This window comes from Hemibagrus wyckioides, linkage group LG20 (assembly GCF_019097595.1).
Source record: "Hemibagrus wyckioides isolate EC202008001 linkage group LG20, SWU_Hwy_1.0, whole genome shotgun sequence".
NCBI classification, from domain to species: Eukaryota; Metazoa; Chordata; class Actinopteri; order Siluriformes; family Bagridae; genus Hemibagrus; species Hemibagrus wyckioides.
This window is the reverse complement of record NC_080729.1, coordinates 16,465,680-16,485,904: the sequence shown is the minus strand read 5'-3', so window position 1 is coordinate 16,485,904 and position 20,225 is coordinate 16,465,680. Positions and strand designations below refer to the sequence as shown.

General features: G+C 38.9%; 1 protein-coding gene and 1 long non-coding RNA gene across 2 annotated transcripts; both read right to left on the bottom strand.

Moving 5' to 3' along the window:
• Positions 1-252: 252 nt before the first annotated feature.
• cers4b (ceramide synthase 4b) lies at positions 253-11,680 on the bottom strand. Its single transcript, XM_058372806.1, has 11 exons — positions 11,531-11,680; positions 10,516-10,680; positions 9,279-9,396; positions 6,552-6,670; positions 6,258-6,315; positions 4,753-4,803; positions 4,047-4,139; positions 2,467-2,595; positions 1,602-1,708; positions 1,214-1,370; positions 253-1,017 (listed from the first exon to the last, which is right to left on the bottom strand). The coding sequence occupies exons 2-11, from the start codon at positions 10,677-10,679 to the stop codon at positions 802-804; spliced, it is 1,212 nt and encodes a 403-aa protein (XP_058228789.1). The 5' UTR covers position 10,680; positions 11,531-11,680; the 3' UTR covers positions 253-801.
• Positions 11,681-12,327: 647 nt separating this feature from the next.
• Positions 12,328-19,607, bottom strand: LOC131342075 (uncharacterized). The gene is made up of 3 exons (XR_009202949.1): positions 19,454-19,607; positions 18,753-18,893; positions 12,328-17,176 (listed from the first exon to the last, which is right to left on the bottom strand). It is a non-coding gene; the product is annotated as an uncharacterized LOC131342075 (long non-coding RNA).
• Positions 19,608-20,225: the final 618 nt, after the last annotated feature.

Sequence of the window (20,225 nt, the reverse complement as noted above, 5' to 3'; positions counted from 1 at the left end):
TACATTTGTCTAATCTTATTTTTCTATTTCTCATATTATAAGGTTAAACTGAAAAGGGTAGTTTATTTATTGAAGTGAATGAGTCATGCACTGCAAACACATCCATCTTTGTTGAGATATGGAAAATACAGGTAGAGTATGACATCACAATCATCAAATTGAGACAAACAACAAAGTGTATGATGGGTAACCTAATTATGGTTCTGTTCTAATGAAGGTGTGATGAAGTGTTAAAAATAAGTGAGTCTAAAATTGTTCAACTCATTTAATAATACAATACAGATTAAAAACAGAGAAAAGGCATATGTACAAATAACAGTGAGTTTTCATGAAGGCTTCCATTATTGTGTAGTCTTTCGTCTTCAGCTTATGGTACTGTCAAGAAAGCATACATATTTGTGCATACTTTGTTTATCACTTATACAGTGTTTCACAATTCTGCTCGATCGGTTCCCTCTGCACTGGACGTTTCCGTACTTTTCCAAAACCATGTTTTTGTTTTGTTTAGCAGCCACTTAAACGTCTGTCTGTTAAAAGCAGAAAGCACAGAAACATCGAGTGCAGTGAAACTCCAGTAGTATGAAGGACCAGCCCATAGTTTTTAGTGTGTGAGACTAGCATTAGAGCCAGAGGTGTTATGAACTGCTATGACAGTCTAGGATATGCATAACATTGGCAGTCAGTAGCAATGTCTTATGGCTACAAGGTCCAAAATGTTACACCCCTGTCTTAATTCTTTTAAATTAATAGTGAACACAACAATAAGAGTAACCTCAGTGCTCTCTCTCTCTCTCTCTTTCGCTATCTCGCTTTGGGGGTTCTGCTGCTCACACTGACTCTCTGATTAGCCAAGTTGTTTAAAACACAACTGGAAGTCATCATGGCCAGTTTGGAATCGAGGACCACTTTCCTCTTCCTCCATGAGGCCTGATCCTCTTCTTCATCTCCATCTTCTTCTTCTTCCTCCTCCTCTTCGTCTGCCTCACTTTCATCGTCACTGCGTTCGTCTTTGTCCAACTGCAGGGAAACGGTCAGGATGTTTAAAAACACAAGCATTAAAACAAAAAAAATTTACTAACTAAATTAACTGTCCTGGGTTAAATATTCTGTGTTTGTTCTAATGTTTACAAGGTGTCTGCCTTTTTTTTTTTTTTTAGGCCACCAGTATTCTGTCATATCTACCAACGTTTTCATCTACAGAGCTGTGACACACCTTTCCCAGAAAGAGGAACTTGTAGATCATGCGGAGTATGAGCCAGGCCCAGAAGATGTGCAGGGACTGCAGCACTAGGAGCAGACAGTTGAAGAAATAATACCCTACAAATGGCTGGAAGAAGTCCATCGACGAGATCAGAGTAGTGTATATGATCCTATGGGATATAGAAAACAAGAAAGATCAGCGAGTCTGCTCTAATAACGCAATAACTGCTTTCTAATAAACGCAGGAGAAAAAAACATATAGTGCCAAGTGAACACCTGGCAAGGATCTAATTACTCATCTATTACACCACTGCTATGTTGTTACGCTATCATTTTCTTGATCTTACATTATTAATTAAGCAATTGTCTCCTAATGAAAGCTGACGGGACAGAGGTCTTACTTGCTTGGAAACACGACCAGGCGTGTGACCAGGAACACCACAGCAAACACCACAAATAGCGAGTCGCAGGTTTTTTTCCAGCCTGCATAATTGAACATTTTTGCTGACTGTTGGGAAAGAACGAAAAAAAATTGTGTTACTTCAGACATGTCATCACTCAGAATGAAATAAATCTTTATGACTTGAAGTGACTTGCATGTTATTCTTTATAATTAAAATGATCTGATTATCATGGTTTGTTTTATAAGTTTAAACATGTTTCATGGACATGCTGCTCCATATCTTGTCTTATCTTTTAAAGCTTTATGCTAATTCATCCATCAACAGCATCATCCTGAAGCTTATTCTCTGCCTTAACTCACGACTCAGCATCATATAGCTGCACTGCATTAGAGTACTCTGAGTCCAGTGTTTTCAGCAACGTTTCTGCATTCGATTTCCTGTTGATGTGACACAGATGGAAAATGATGTGTCCGAAAAGAAGCACTTGTACTGTCGCCTTTAGGAGCTAACAGTGAAAAGTGACCACTAGCTTTTTGTTTGAAATTACTATACTTCTTTCTCTTCTTAAATACTATTGTAACTAAACCGGTCCACCAGTAAGACCATTGCTTCAGAGGGTCTAATTTCTCCCATTTATAATGAGCGTGCAGCATCCTCATCAGCACCAGAATCCCACAGGACATCAAAAGAAACCTCAATATTAACATACTGCATTGCATAAGTTTCAGGATGCAGGTTCCTTCAGAGAACACATGCTTTGGACAGAAGTTGTCGACATACATTTCTCAATATCATTATCAAGGACTTCCTTATTCATGGAATTATTTCTGACAGCAACGAAGCCTCTACAGTGCATTCTCACCTCTAGCAGGAAGTCAGAGGAGTCATGGACGAGGATGACCAGAGTGCCAATGCGGATGTAGTTGGCACAGTAAGAGAATCCGAGCAGAAAGATGGTAGCAATGTGGTGGACAATTTGTTCTTTGAAATCCTAGAACAGAAACGAGAGCTGATGGGGAACTTTTAAGAGTTTAATAAGTTACTTATTAATTTACTTACTAATTTTGAGTTACTTAAAATGTACTTGTGTGTTTAAAAACATCACTTAGATACACAGCTGTATATCTCTTTCAGAGACCTATTTAATCTTGTACACAAATACACTATGTGACCAAATGTATGTGGTCTCCCTCCTAATAATTGATTGCATTGAAGTGCATGAAATCAAGCACAAGACATGCAATCTCTATAAACAAACAGTAGCAGTAGAATGTGTTGTAATGAAGATCTCAGTCACTTAAAACATTCACATTTACGGTATTTGGGAGATGCCCTTACCCAGAGCGGCTTACATACATCCCATTTTTATACAACTGAGCAATTCAGGGTTAAGGGCCTTGCTCGAGGGAACAGCAGTGACAGATTGGTGGTCCTGGGATTCATAACCTTCATAACCTTCCAATCAGTAGTCCAATGACTTAACCACAGAGCTAAAAACATGTCAGAAGTCAGTTCATGCCCTGCTAGATTCAACCCAGTAGACTATAAAGGCTATTACTGTTAAATGGAAGAATCCAGAAGCAACAACAGACGTTAAATGACGACTGATAGTGTGTGATTGTTCAGTGCTATAACATATATATCGTACGTATAAAATCATTGATTCTCTGTTCGATCACTCAGTTTTTCCAAACCATCTCAGCCGAAATAACTCTGCAACAGGACCTTTATGAAATTTCCTTGTTTCCTTGGCCAAGCAGTGCCACTGGACTCTGGAGCAGTTCTCAGGAGCGATGAACCACACCCCACTAACTGGGAGTCTGATGGACAAATGGTCCAGATGGACTAGATTTGGTAGATACCAGGATAACGCTACCTACCAGAATGCATAGTACCTATAGTAAACTTAGGTGAAGGAATAGAATGGGTCTTTTTTCAGGGTTTGGGCCATTTCAAGTGAAGGTTAATGCTACAGCAAAAGAAAATATTTTAAATCATTGTATGCTTCAATTTGTAGCACCAGTTTGGACATGGCTGTTTCTTCTTTCAGCATAACAACATGTGTATATAGTGAGGACCATAAAGACATTTTTTGACTAGTTTGGTGTGGTTGTGAGCAAGGAGTTCTCGTTCAAGCCACAAAGCTGAACAAATTCCCACAGACACACTCCAAAACCTTGTAGTAAGCTTTTGCAGAAGAATGGAGGCTGTTATAGCTGCAAAGTGGGGACCATATAACTGCCCTGGGTTATGGAACAGCAAGTCGAACAAGCTCATGTAGTTGTTGACTGGCAGATGGTCAGTTGTTTACATAATTCTGGCCATATGGTGTACGTTTTGCGTCACAAAAGCATAGGCGAAAGTCGTGTTCTATTTTCGGTGAGCTGTTACCGAGCTCTATGAATTGCAATTAGGCTTCTGTGCTAAATACTCAGCACTTACTTTTCTCTTGACGTCCACAGAGACACAGAGCAGCAGGGACCAGTAGAAGCCTAGTTCCAGCATGTAATACCAGTAATGCACATTCTCCACACGCTGCAATACACAAGTATTGAAAGATCAGTAATTGTTGCTGGAATAACAAAATCATTAGGAGATACAGCTAAATAAATAAATGAATAAATAAATAAATAAATAACCAAAGGCATAATGTGACTGAATAAGTGTGTGTGCATGTGCACCTTTTCTACTACCTTAAATGTGCTATTTAATAAATTATTCAACGTAAAAAAAAAAAAAAACTTATGTGAGGACTTTCCATTGCCATAATTATTCAGCTAATTAATTTAATAATAATTAAAATAATAATAATAATAATTTAATAATTATTCAGCTACACAGATCAAACTCAGAAACCAAAAGGAACCCTTTGCCACCAAAATAAAGGATAAAAAATAAACACAAACATGTCCACACACACTTTTACTCAAGCTCATACAGCTTTGAAAGGCAAATAAACTCCTCTCTCCGAATGTAGGACACAGTTTACAAAGTTGTAATTTGGATAAATGGAAATGATTGTTATATTGCTGGGTTTTTTTTTTCTTTTGGTCAAGAAGCTCTTTCCCCTGGGCTGCCAATGCAAATGATATAACAAAAAAGGTGTTTTTCTACTCCTGCCTTTTTTGTGTGTCTGTGGTATGCTTACCTGTTGGGGATATCCCCTCCAGCACTCCTTCTGCTCCCAAAACCAAGATGTCTGCCAGGCAGAGAAAGAATGAGGTCAGATAACAGGCTTCTGTAACACACACTAACACACACACACTCTCACTCCATACGGCAATGACAGACAATGACAATCGAAATGAAAGTGGGATCAAATAACCTCTTGTTACTTTGTATGATCCCTGACATAATGTGACAAATGAGATCTTAATGAAGCGTTTAAGGATCCCTGCTAATAGATGATTGACAGCTCAGTAAGGTGAGAATGTATCCTGCTCTTGGTTAATGCATGCAATTTCTGTTACACGGAAAACAAATATGTATTACATTCCATTGTGCTTCAGGGGAAACATACTATAAGTAAGTTGTAAGGCAAATGAATAATCATTAGGCTTGTCTGACTGCTGTTATTATAAACGCTGCTATTATTGAAAAGAAAAAAGTAGCATGTGTCTGTATAGGATTTGTTTTACTTCATATAATTTACATTTCATGCAATTCGAGAGTGCAAACTTATACTGCTTCATTCCAGGTACAGGTTCATGCCAGGTACTTAACTAATACCTTCCCTTGTGGTGTAAGGGTGTACCATAATGTCTGTATTAACATCTGTTTAGTGCTCCAAATGTCTGTATTCAAATATCTGTATTTGCAGTAGGTGTGGCCTCAACCACATTTTTTTTTTAAGTTAAGTGTGAACTCTACCTAAAGAAACAATGGAAAAACCCCAAGGTAAAAATGGCAGAAGTGTCAGCATGGTCTGTCAATTCAGTCTCTGACAGTTCCTCAATCTCAGCTGCATTACATTACTAGAGATAAGCAATTCTTTCACTCTTGCTTGTGAACACCTGCCCAGGATATTTTCAAATGAATTTTTATAACCAATGTACAACACAGCAGCTCAGACTAGGCTGTTGCTGTAAATGATTCATGCAGCATCACTTTTTAATGTTCATAAACGACCTTTCATTGTTCTGCAAGCTTTATATCTAATTGCTCGCTCGTGCCATCAGTGTCCCACAGGATCCAAAACCCAATCCACAGTTTCAACCAGATTCACACTGTGAACCTTTCTGGCAAAAGCTCCTAATTGGATCTGTATCTGCTCATTTCAAATATGACTAAATACTAAATATTTATTGAAAATAATGAGTCGAGTTATTATTATTATTATTATTATTATTTTTTTAAAGAACTTCATCTACACAACATGCATATAATTCTGGTAAAACTAGCACACAACATGGACCAGAGGTATCCAATCTTATCCACAAAGGGGCTGGTGTGAGTACAGGTTTTTATTTCAATCAAGCAGGAGCCACATCTGATTCCACCTGTTTAATCAGTCCATCTTGGCTTTCAATAGACTCAGGTGTGGCTTCTGCTTGTTGGAATGAAACCTGCACCCACAGCGGCCCTCTCCAGATAAGACTGGAGACCGCTGCTATGAAGGGAATGGCTACAAAACACGGCAATGACAACACTTACTTCGATAAGCGATGCAAGTCCACCAATGAACGATATTAAGTAGAAGACAAACCTCCAACTACAAAACAAGATTAAAGATATTTTGGACTTAACCGTGTAGATTAAAGACCTTGCCAAGGCCCAAGGTCACTAGACCAAACAATGCAATGGATATCATGTAACACCATCACAAGCACACAGTCAAATGCCATGTGATTGTTATCTAGAACATGATAATCACTGCTACTAAGTGAAACATAAGGACCACGGTGGTTATTACATGTGAATACCCTTGTTTTTGTAGAGTGAACACACCTTGCCTCACAGAACTTCTTGGTGTTGCTGGGTCTGTCCTGATTTCGACGATGACGGAACCAGATTTCTATTTGTTTCTGGGTTAGGCTGCTCTGCTTCATCAGACTGCTGAGCTCATTCTGAAAAACAGTCAATAAAAATAAAATTTAAAGTGGGGATTGTCTTTAGCTTTAGAACTTAACAGATTTGGCATGTTTACACATGTTGGTTTCTCTAAACAAGAAAATGGAAATGTCCAGAGATCACAAACTATCACAAACAGAGATAAGAGGAAGCAGCGAGCCAGGGCACTCCTCGTGTGGATCATATGATTGACACTTGTGTAGTATTACAAAACCCTGAGGTTTGTTTTCAGTTTATGATGTGTAGAGGAAGAGAACATGTGCAACTTCATGGTAGGAGCAACCCTCATGATTGTATCTCTGTGTAAGTGCTGGAAAAATCAAACAAATTTGTTTTCAAAGCGATCATAATTTAGATCCAGTGACAGATGAAGGCTAGTTTACTGAAGCCATTCGTGTCCCCTCTAGCTTTCTCACCTCAAACAAAACAGGCCGGGGATTAACACATACCTTCCTCTGACACAGATGAAGCTAATTTTCAAGGCTTTTTTAAATGACAATGACATCTAGTAGTGAGTGTAAAGCCTGTATAATAGTGTAAATTTGCTGTCCCCTTAAAATAACTCAACACACAGCCATTAATGTATAAACTGTTGGCAACAAAAGTGACTACACCCCTAAGTGGAAATGTCCAAATTGGGCCCAAAGTGTCAATATTTTGAGTGGCCACCATTATTTTCCAGCACTGTCTTAACCCTCTTGGGCATGGAGTTCACCAGAGTTTCACAGGTTGCCACTGGAGTCCTCTTCCACTCCTCCATGATGACATCACAGAGCTGGTGGATGTTAGAGACCTTGCGCTCCCCCACCTTCCGTTTGAGGATGCCCCACAGATGCTCAATAGGGTTTAGGTCTGAAGACATGCTTGGCCAGTCCATCACCTTTACCCCCAGCTTCTTTAGCAAGGCAGTGGTCGTCTTGGAGGTGTGTTTGGGGTCGTTATCATGTTGGAATACTGCCCTGCGGCCCAGTCTCCAAAGGGAGGAGTTCATGCTCTGCTTCAGTATGTCACAGTACATGTTGGCATTCATGGTTCCCTCAATGAACTGTAGCTCCCCAGTACCGACAGCACTCATGCAGGCCCAGACCATGACACTCCCACCACCATGCTTGACTGTAGGCAAGGCACACTTGTCTTTGTACTCCTCACCAGGTTGCTGCCACACACGCTTGACACCATCTGAACCAAATAAGTTTATCTTGGTCTCATCGGACCACAGGACATGGTTCCAGTAATCCATGTCCTTGGTGAGCTTGTCTTCAGCAAACTGTATGTGGGCTTTCTTGTGCATCATCTTTAGTAGAGGCTTCCTTCTGGGATGACAGCCATGCAGACCAATTTGATGCAGTGTGCGGCGTATGGTCAGAGCACTGACAGACTGACCCCCCACCCCTTCAACCTCTGCAGCAATGCTGGCAGCACTCATACGTCTATTTCTCAAAGACGACCTCTGGATATGACTCTGAGCACATGCACTCAACTTCTTTGGTCGACCATGGCGAGGCCTGTTCTGAGTGGAACCTGTCCTGTAAAACCACTATATGGTCTTGCCCACCGTGCTGCAGCTCAGTGTCAGGGTCTTGGCAATCTTCTTTTAGCCTAGGCCATCTTTATGTAGAGCAACAATTCTTTTTTCCAGATCCTCAGAATGTTCTTTGCCATGAGGTGCCCTGTTGAACTTCCAGTGAACAGTATGAGAGAGTGTGAGAGTGATAACACCAAATTTAACACACCTGCTCCCCATTCACACCTGAGACCTTGTAACACTAATGAGTCACATAACACCAGGGAGGGTAAATGGCTAATTGGGCCCAATTTGGACATTTCCACTTAGGGGTGTACTCACTTTTGTTGCCAACGGTTTAGACATTAATGGCTGTGTGTTGAGTTATTTTGAGGGGACAGCAAATTTACACTGTTATACAGGCTGTACACTCACTACTTTACATTGGAGCAGAGTGTCATTTCTTCAGTGTTGTCACATGAAAAGATATAAAAATAAAATATTTACAAAAATGTGAGGGGTGTACTCACTTTTGTGAGATACTGTATATATCAGCACAGTGTGCTTGCAAAGTAGCCCTAGTGTTTATCAGCACATCACTTTGTATCATACGGACAGGCAAATTAACATTCCTAACTGTAACTTTCTATAATGTACAGCAGTTTTACACAATCATGGAGGGCTTCAACGTGGCTTCAACGTGGCTTCTTGCCCTTTCCCCATGAAAATATTCTAGACTTTTTCCAGAAAGATCTGTTTAGTTTTCCAAAAGTTACGTTTTCTTGTTTAAAAACATTAAATATAATACACATACCAGAGAAACTGTGTTAGTGCAGAGAAAAATGCAATGTTATGCAAAGTTAGCATAAAACTCTGACTCTAGACATAGCTCAGGGAAAAATGGTTAACATGGTGTTAGCATCCATAATTGTTTGTAAAGCGACATGGATATATTTTTCCAGGAAGAAGGTATGCAAAACTACACGAGCCACCTGGGACTTCACACATGCTGCCTTGATGAACAATACATCTTTTGTGTGTATGTGTGTGTGTGTGTGTGTGTGTGTGTATGTGTGTGTGCTTATTTTCCCAGTGCTCACCTGTGCAGGTTGTCTGCTGTGTTTGCCGTAAAAGGCCTCCAGGCTTGGGGCAGGTGAGGCTGATAAGCGCAACTTGTCTTTCACCCCTAACAGTCTACTCAGAGGAACAGCTATGCACCTAAATAAGAGACATAATGACACACATTCACGTAAGCACTTCACAGACTCATACTGGGTCATATATGGACACATTATTGTTTGGTTTTCTAGAATAAAAGGGTTTGAAAATGCATTACATTCTAGAAGGTGTGACACATGAGATAATGTTTTTGTGTGTGTGTGTGTGTGTGTGTGAGAGAGATTAATTAGACCCAAGAAAGATGAGATCAAACATGGGTGAGAGGGACAAATTGATCAGGTGATACCTCAGATCTTCTCAGATTACAATAGTGGTCAGCTGCCACAGCAACAAAGCCATATCTTACACATACACACACACACACAGACACTCTTGCAGGCCTGCTGCTGTTTGTTGATTCAGCATCTCATGCTCTCCCTGTCTCCTGCTCCCCTGAGCCAGCATTTGGACAATCACATAACTCTATAGACCCACAGTGAGCTGAGCTCTCCTCTCTTCACAAACAGATGGGGTGCTGTTACATGCCAGCATAAGGCTAATAGCTGCTTTTAAAAGCAAAAGGAATTAAACTCCAACCAGATTATTTTCTAATGTGTGATTGTAACTGTGTTTTGAAGCCTACAGTTGTTTTTAAACGTTAATTGAAAGCTGACACGCCCACTTGGGTGCTCTTGGGATCTTTACAGCTGTGGGAGCCCTGAATCCTGTAAACATCCTGAATTTCAGTCATGGCCCCTACTAGCGTTTCTCACACCCTCAGCAACAAAAGACTAGATCTAGGCCAAAATTACTACCTCTGTCCTAAACAACTCCTAAGGAAAATAAGAATTCACACAAATAGATCGAATACAGTAGGTACCTGTATTTCTATACCCTGGGGCATGCTGTCACAGGAAAATAATCACATTATACATTTTACACAAATACAGCATAGATTTCATATTGTGACAGAGTTACATATCATGATACACTATTGTGAATATATTACTTTCACAATATCACCAACCGCATGATTCGGTATGCTTCCTTTAATTCATAATAACAACAGAGAAGTGTGTCTACATCCACAGCTACATGCTGTACTATACAGTGTGACAAAATAAAGTAATGGTACAGTACAGTAGTGTGCACTTTTAGACATGTAGGTGCAATGGTCACCTCTCAAAAACCTTTCTTAGGCCTATGAAACCAAGTGCCAGGGGCAGTGAGATGAGCAGGTCCCGGGGGAACGGAGAACCCTCCATCTGCTCCAAATCCTTCCAGGTGATTCCAGGGGGAAGCCAGTACTCCTGCCTCCATAACCACTCATTAATCAGCTCCATGCTGCAGGTGGAGAATATGAATATGGCCATGTAAGCAAATGTATGCATCAAGTAAACCTGGTGGTGGTGTGAGCCAGGTGACACGGCAAGCTAGCAGCATACTCACTAACCCTGAGAACGTAGAGATTTTACACACATAAGAAGACTGATATGCTGGAGTTTTGCTCATAACATTTCTGCCACAACGACGTTTCAAGATGAACTTTTAACGCTGAATACGTGTTCAGCGAGTGAAATAAAAGTTCACGTGACTTCAAAGACTCGCAAAAAAAATGACGTAGTTAATTGGCAGTGACGTTTATTTAAGTCGTTAAGTCGCGAGACAACGAAATGAAACCATCCTTCCAAATGCAGAAAAAACATCCAGTTTGTTGTCAATGGGAAGAGTGAAGAATGAATCCTGAAATGAGTCGAAATGTACATAGTTATACAGTAAGCAGCCATTTTAGGGGTCTCTAATGCAAATTTCACTGCAATGCAATCTCGCACGCAGACGTGGTTTTGCTCTCGTTTCATCTCGTTACGTTTCTATGACTGTAAGAGAAACAGCACCTTACACATATCACCATCGAAATAAACAAGATAAGAGAACTGTCTCCGGAAATGCGATCTAATCAGATATCACTGTGTGAAGGTCAGAGCGCTCTGATGCGCCATTACACTGCGAAAACACGTCCAAGCGACTCGCTGCTATTAAATATCATCTACTGCTAACGGCAGCGCTTCATTTGACAGTAAACACTGTCTGTCTCTGAAAAAAAAAATTACCACCTAATTACTAATATTATCCTTCATCACATTACTCAGTATTTATTTATCCTTCGACAATTATATCTCAGTACTAATAATACCTGGGGATGTTTCCAGCGGTGTGTCCGCCCTCAAGGGTGCAGAGACAGAGGCAGATCTGCGTGCTCCTCCTGAATTGCGGCGCGTGAACTGTCCGGTTTCAGCGACTCGCGAAGGAATCGGTTCATTCTGTTCGACTCCGTCGAGCTAGAGTGACTCTGTGAATCTACGAATCATTCTCGATAGGATTAAACCTGTGTTTTCTCATACAGTCATACATTACTCACAAGGTATCAACATCTCACTAGGATGTATGTAAATAAATATGTGTATAAAAATGTGTAAAATATACACGTAATATACAATATACACATACACAAACAAAATCATTTAAGCAATGATAACTGGTGATTTCTGATAAATGGTGCATTCTCACTATATATCTCACGCCTACACCGTGATAAAATACACACACACACACACACTTTAACAAACAAAACAAGAAGACAAAATTGCCATGAAGACTCAAACGAATCAAAATCAGAGATTCGAATCAAGTAAATGAATCAGATTTGACATCTTTACTGTCTGTCTGCAGGAGCCGTGCGCTCTATTGCGTAAGAGTTGCACCTGTTTTAGAGATCAGGGTTGCCAGGTTACCCTGAATGTCTGAAAAACTCAGGGTTCACACAATCTACACAATCCACTATAATCTCAAATGGACATTACACTACAAAAAGCAGTCCCATCTGAAATAAAATGAACACAATTTAAACACTATCTACTAGTCTAAAGTCATTTTACAAATTTAACTGAATACAGTAGTCCAGCGGGAAAAAATACCCAACAACTCATAATCTGGCAACAGTGACCAAGGGATTTCCATCCAGACACAAACTGTGTGCAGAAACCACATTCAGAGGTTTAACCACATTTCACCTATAGACTTTAAAACGGTAGCCTGGATCAAATGGAGAAATAGTTAATCAATTAGGTGGATGTTTTGCAGTTGAATGTGATCTGCTTTTAAGTTGATTTAATTTATTCCAACAAAACAGTGTGATATGGCTATGTTTCACAGACGTTACAACATTTTTATGTAATCAATATGTCCAAATAGTGTATTATATGATTTTTTATTGACACAGTCACAATAATAACAGTTTAATTCACTGCACTTTTTTTTATAATAACGTATACACCCATATGTGTACAGGTTTGTTTACCCAAAAGTAAGATTTCTTTATTCTGACGGCTCTGTTAAAGCTCAGCAGGATGCCATCCCCTGAGAATTAGGTCTGGCGTTCAAGAGAGTGAAGATTAAACTTTTACTTTTGATTCTTTCACACTATTTCCATTTGACCTAATATTTTGGAATGTTGTAACAATCTTGCAAAAAAAAAAAATACACCCACTTTTATGCGAATAAATATTAATATCAGTGTTTTTTGTCTAGTTCTTTCAGATTTCCTTGTTCTGTTTCCTTGTCCAACTGTATACTTCACTGACATTTGCTTTAAGGTAATTTTTCTTAGTTGAGCTACCTGATCTCTTGCCTAAATCTCTCACTCAAATGTATGCAACAGGTCATCAAGAGTGGACCCGCTTCTAACATTATGTGCATGTTTGTGAACATGACTCTAAGTCCTTTGCAGATAGATGACTCTGAGATAAGGATGATACGTAAAAATGCTGCGATAAGACTATGACAGGCATCTAAGGCAGTCATGTCATTCCTCAACTATTACCCAACAGCCTGTGCATTCCTGATGTTAGATTAGCCTAGTGCACTTACAGTAGCTGTGTGTGTTCTAGTTTTGCATGTTTGTCAGTGACCAGAAGCAGCAAGTGCACGTCTTATTCACAATTAATATTACTGATAAATATAAGGGGTTTTTTTTCATTAGTGCTAGAATATATATTGTAAACATGAATGTTTACATGGACTGGTTCCCTTAAGTGGCCTTTATATTGTCAGTTAAACTGTCCACTATTATATTCACAGATTTCCCACACAAAATAGCCAAGTGGCTCTCAGCCAGTAGGCGGTCTGCCCTGAATTCCCAAAGGGACTTGTGGTGTCTCATAGTGTGACAGGAAAGCCAGGGAGTCTGGGATTTTGTTTCCTCAAATTTTCATACAGTGCTGAAAACAACAACCCACCATTATCTAAGCAGTATTTATTATTGAGTTCTTATGATTATTAGCCTGTAAGTAGGCCTATATATTATATCATCTTCGACCTGTTCTGTTGGTGGAAAACTCTGGAACAAAAAGCCAATAAATAGCCGCAGTATTATTGTATACATGTGATTAATGAGTCTGATATTTGAATAGTTCATAAAATACATCTGGGCTGAGAGAGCCTGTGGATTTCTTTTAAATAGCTAAAGGGCTGCAAAACAAAGTCACTTCAGGAACAAGCAGTAATGATCGAGCAAGTTCATTTCATTTGTGAAGTCCTGATGTTCAACGGGAAGTCATTAAAGACCCTTTTAAGATACTCTACACTTTGTCAGAGTCCTTAGTGTCTAGACAACACTAAGAGGTGGAACTGAATAATTTGCCACCTAATAAAATGTATGTATTGGCTACATAATTGCTATAATATATGAATAATTTATTAATATATTGTGTAAGAAAAATGTGAATTGAGAAAATAATGATTGGACGTATCAAGTTCACTTGAGGGTCAATGCCATTATTAAGATTGAAGTGTGTCTGTAAGCATGTTTAAAATTTTGCAGGCTACAGTAAAACCGAGAGCTTATATCTAGTGTGTCTTGCGTGCAAGTGCACTTTTATCCTTCCTGTCAGCTAAGACGGAACCCTGAAGTCTGTCCCAGGAGAGAAAGCCCTCCTGTACGTTCTGCTCATTGGCCTTCACCGAATCTCCACTGGGAAATTATGAGAACGTGATGATTCATCTCTTCTTTGTTTCGTTTGACAACAGGGGTCATTGTTCACTGTTTCATAAGTGCATCTGTCAGGAAGTAGCAGGATCCGAATTAACGAGTTAGGAAGAGTTTAAGGACACTGACCGGCAGCAGAGAAATTTTTAACCTAAAATAATTATATATTAACTTTTTACTTCATTTAGCATTTCATTTCGGATGCTAACTTTGCTTTTATCTAACAATCAATGCTAAATTAACTGGCAGTCTATTTTGTCGTGAAGAATGGTAATTAGTGGATAAAATATCAAAAGTGCAAATAGGTAAAAGCCGGATTAATGAAAAATAAATATCCCATAATATTCTAGTCCCATGTTTGACAGGCAAGTTCCCCTGATACATATAAACCTTTAGATATTCTCATTAAGTTTTCTATAAACCAGCTTAGATCCAATTCACACATACTCATTAAAAAAAATCCATTCATTATTTTGGTAGATGCTTTTACGCCCCAGTGACATCGAAGATGCTAGAGAGTCTAGCAGCAGAGAGTGACAGAAGTGGCATTTTAGTCAGATTTATAAGACAAATTGACATCTTTTGAGCATTATGCTGATGTGGATATCAAACACAGCTTTAATTATTTGTACGCATAATGATGACTCACAAACACTGTGTAGCACTCACCTGAGTGATGTTAACAAGTCCCTAACAAGCACTACACACACACACACACACATTCACAAACACACACATAAACAAACAAACTGTGATGGGCCTGATGGATGTTTATGTAACACGAGTGTCTCTGGAGTGTCTCCAATTTGCACTGCTCATCAACAGTACACAGAGATTTTAACACCAGCTGGAATCAATCGCATGATCAATAACTCTCTATTTTAATGACTTTTCTCTACACTCACTCATTTATCTAGTGCTTAGACAACAACCCAGTATTCAAACATGCTGCCACACACAACAAACCAAAAACCTAATTGCTTTAAAAAGAGAGTAATAAACAGAATATTTAATGCTAAGTGTATTACGTCGTGCAAATCAGCGAACAGAAAATGGATGCAGTCAGAAAACCAGAGTTTGTGCAGGAGTTTTAACTGCAGCCCTTTGCTAAAATACCTGAGTCAGCTTGTTAAATGTGAGCTTTCCTGCTTTATTAGGATTAGATCTGTCAGTGTGACGGGAATTAAGCAAAAGGTTTGTGAATTTGTGGCTTACAGCTAGAAAGATTTGGTTGGATTTAGCGACAGAGGCACATGCTAGTTTGAGTGTTATGCAAAGAGGACATTATATAATAAAATTCGGTGCATATAGATAGAAATGCAAATGAAAGGGATGCAAATGAATGCAAAATTGAATATGATTTTCTTTGCAAAAACTGATATGTAAATGCAACCAAAAAAAAAAATGTCTGAAGTGAATAAGACTAAGAGAGTGAAATATAAGGACAGGCTGATAACGCTATGCTTGATCCTATCTGCAGAGCCTCAGTGCAAATACTGTCAGTGTAATAAACATTGATTAAATTACACACAGAGAGGATGGTTTGAGTGAGCAGTGTATTCCTTCCTCAATTAGCCTGAGAGTGAACTTCAAAAAAAACAAAAAACAGCCAGAGTAATCCAACAGATTTTAACGCTGAAATATCGATGTGATTATAGCATCTATAATAATTAGCAGTTGACGCAAGAAGGATCTTAATGACTAAACAGCTTCGCTCAACCATCAATCCTGAAGATACTGATAACAGTAGACCAAAATAGTACAAGTTTGAGGAGCTGGCAATATGTTAGGTGCGGAAATGAGTTTGTTCAGGAGAACATTAGGAAAGGGACAGAAAACCCTGCAGTAAATGTTCTTACAAAAATAAAGCTTTCCTGACAGATATAAAGGCACAATTTCTCAGCTTATCAGTGATTTGAATTTCAGCATCAGCAAATCTAGAGATCATTGAATAATAATAATAATTTTAAAAAAAAGCAGAACAAAACTCTTGACAGTACAACTGAAGCTGCATTCACGCATGCAAGTCTATTATATAATACTGTAACTTGGTATATAACAAATATTTAAATTCCTGTTTAATAAAAAAATGTAGACAATAGTGAAAAGTTAAAGCTGTCCTATGTACACAAGTTATTTTTGGATGAACACATTCTGACAGAATTGTCTTGCAGGTTGTTGTGATACTTATCTATGAATTTGTATACCATTTGAGTAGTGATTGTTTGAGTATCATTTGCATATACAAAAACAGACAGACAAGTGCTGACCGTTCCCAAGACAGCCTGTTCAGAGAATTCCCACCTTCCACTTAATCATATCTAACTCAAGCGTCTGTCCAGCTTGAATCAATATCCGGGCCACTGAGCATTCGATCTCCATTTACATTTGCTGCAAGCATAAAAAGGGGTTTCCCTTTTTCCTACACTTGAGTAAAATCAAACTGTTCTCAGTCCATCTTTGTGGTCATTCCAGGAGGATGCCGGCATGCTACCGTATGGGTCCAGAAGGATCCGGAAACACCGCACCAACAGGAAGATGAGGAAGAGTAGCAGAAGGCCTACAAAGCATAAGGCTGTGCTCTGCTCTGTGTCTGTAGCCAGGGACAGCCCAGCTGTAACCCCATAACCAGGAGCTGGAGCCAGAGACTGAAGCCCATAGTCCAGCAGAGGAGCTTTACTCATTTTACTTAAGAAAGAAATGATGACGTGTCACTGGATGGCCAGCAGGTGCAGAGCTGAGGAACAGAGGAAGTGCTTCACTGGAGATTTCACTGGATGCCAGAAAAGAAACCTCCTGAAAGTTAAAGATAGTAAAAAATATTGTCAAGTCAGATGCTGCAAGATGCTGACACAACATTTATTTAAAAAAAAATCTACAGCAGTGTCAGATTTATATTATTATAGTGTTAAGAATACTTTTAGATCTGTATGAATTATTGGCACCCTTCATAGAAATCAACAAAAGTTAATAGAGCATAGAGGGAATAAGCACTTAGGAAAATAATCAACCACAGGCTGGTGTGATGCAGGACAAAGTGAAGCCAACTCAAAGAGCAAAGAGCTTTATTCATCTTATACCAAAGCAATTTGCCGAAAAATATCATTTTTTACTTAATTAAAGTATGACATGCATCCGCACTTAGTTTATAAATCCACAAAACAGGTTAGCTCCTCTTATAGCTTACATTATAGCAGCTAAATTAATCCCCTTACTACTTACCACTGAGAAAACTCAGTGTTTGAAACAAAATAAATTCCACTTTTTACTACAAAGCTAAAAATGGAGACTCCTTCCAAAAATGATAAATAAACAGCTCCTCAAAGAAAACATCACACATTTTCCTTCACACTTATCTTACGTGGAACCCCTGTCATGCAAGTCCCTATGTGAGTTGTTATTATAGAAACAGAAACCATATTAGAGCCAGCAGATGAATATAAATAAAGTTTTCAAACCCCCGGAATTAATATTTAGTGGGAGTTCCCATTGAAAAACAACCTGGTAATTCATGATGCCATCAATCTTCACAATATGGCCTGAACCACTAACCACAAAACAGCTCCAAGGCATCAATGATCCATCACCAAATTTTCAAATGAGAATGATTGTCTTTGTATGGTAATAGTAACTTGTGGGTAAATGGATAATTAATAGAATTGTGTATTAAGTGAATTGTGTGAAATGTTTATTCTATATTAAGTTTTAGTTAACTCATTCTCTAGAAAGATGGCAGTAGCAGTGTGCACAGTTTTCTTCTGAGAAAAGTCTTTTAATGCTTAAAGTTAAGGGTTAAGACTATAGACTATGCATTGTTGGAAATTAAATGTAACTACTTATCTCAAAGAGTATGCGATCTTATATCTGTTATATGTGAACTGCACTTCTCTCATAATGTGGCACGGTTTTATATAAACATACAGTAGAATGTCAATCGGTGGCTAATTGTGCACACAGGTACCTTGTCGTGTGTCTTCCTAAGCCACAGTAGCAAGGTTAAATCATTCAGACTGATCAAGGCTCCTATTTCAGGAGAACATAAGAAGCAAAGCAAAGGAAGTGACTGATTTCAATCTTAAGAAACACTTGATCAATATCTGCCACATTAAAGAGACAGGCTGCTAAATTATAATGCATGCAGTCTAATCAGACAAAGACAGTTTTCATGATGGATGTGTGAAGATGGATGTGTGAGGAGTTGTGCATCAGATGACCATGTGTGAGATCCGCACGAAGACAAACATCACTGATCACGCACTTTAGTCACAGTATCTCTGTTCTTCTGGGGCAGATCTTTTCTATAGGTTACTGTTCATAAGGCCAACGCTCAATACAATAAACTGCACACACATAGAATGCCATCTTTACCAACCTTAATAGAATCGAGGAGCTCAGCAACTCCATATACTGTCAGCACATTTTAGTCCAACTGGCGCTTCTGCCTCATCCACAGAGACAGGTTAATATCCAGGGGAAAGTGTATAAGCCAATGGACCTTCTGTTTTTACTAGAGCTGAAGAGAAAAAAGACTGCAGAGTCTAGACTTTACATCAACCATAAAATGTCTGACAATCACTCTAATTCTCTACGAGTCAACGTCTTTGGAGAAAAACACTGAAGAAGTTAGGACAGAATCGTGTTCATGTTGTATTTTCAAGCATGCACACTTTACTTTTCTTAAAGAAACATCAACATTTATTTTATTAGATCCTTACAAGACATAAGGGGACAACATCCCAGGGTCCTGACTCACATATAGAAAATCACATATAGTCTACTACAGAACTTCCATTACTGTAAATATCATGTGAATTTGCATATCCATATGATCCTCTAGTGTACAAAACAACATGAAAAACCATGCACTGTGCTTTTTAGTCCAGAAAAATTAATTTATGGAACCAAAGATATATATATATATAAAGCCATGGCAACGTATTCAAGTTTTATTACAGAAAACTTATGCTCTATTCATGCAGGATTGTATCTCCAACCTGCCAGACCGGTCTCCAAAAAATAAGTACGTCATTTCCTTCATAACCCAAGGGGAAGCTGTTAAAAAATGAAACTTACCCATCCATGTCCACGACATTTAGTTGATGTCCCGGTTTCAGAAAGGCGCGCGCACACAGAGCTGCAGAGCTCTTTGCCGCGAGCTCACTAAACTCCCCTCACGTGCGCAGAATCCTATTGGCTGCACGCTGCACGCGCTCAGAAGCGATCCACTCACCATTAATGCCGAACCGTAACTTATATAAACTCATCATCATCATCATCATCACCGGGCATCATCATCCTCTTTAACCCCATCAATATTCTAAACAACCTACTTTTATTTTTTAACTTGCCTGTTGCAACGACAGATATAATCTGATGTAATGATGTAAACACTCTCAAAGGTAACTAAAAAAGGTAGCATACTGTACTTTCTCTGGAACTTTCTCTGCTAATATTAGGCAGGTGGTCATAATGTTAGGCCTGGTCGGTGTATTTCACCTGGAAACATGACAGTAGTGATTCTCAGCAAAAAAAGATACAGACTAAGTGATTATTGTTCTAATATTGATAGTACTGAAGGTACCTCCTCAGTAGAAGTCGAGTGTATTACACAAATTCATATTTTCTTCTTTTTTGCCATTGAAAATAGTTCCCCTGCTGAAATAATCAGCCTGATCTGATCAGTTGCAGCTACTAGGACACAGGCTGAGCAGGTCAAACTGGGAAATCATCATTGCCAACTGGTAGACAATGGGATTTGCTTTTCCTGCTTCCTTATTAATTGAGTAAACAGATGAACTGCTAAAATAAATGTTTGAGATTTCTATATGCATTGCCATTGAGATCC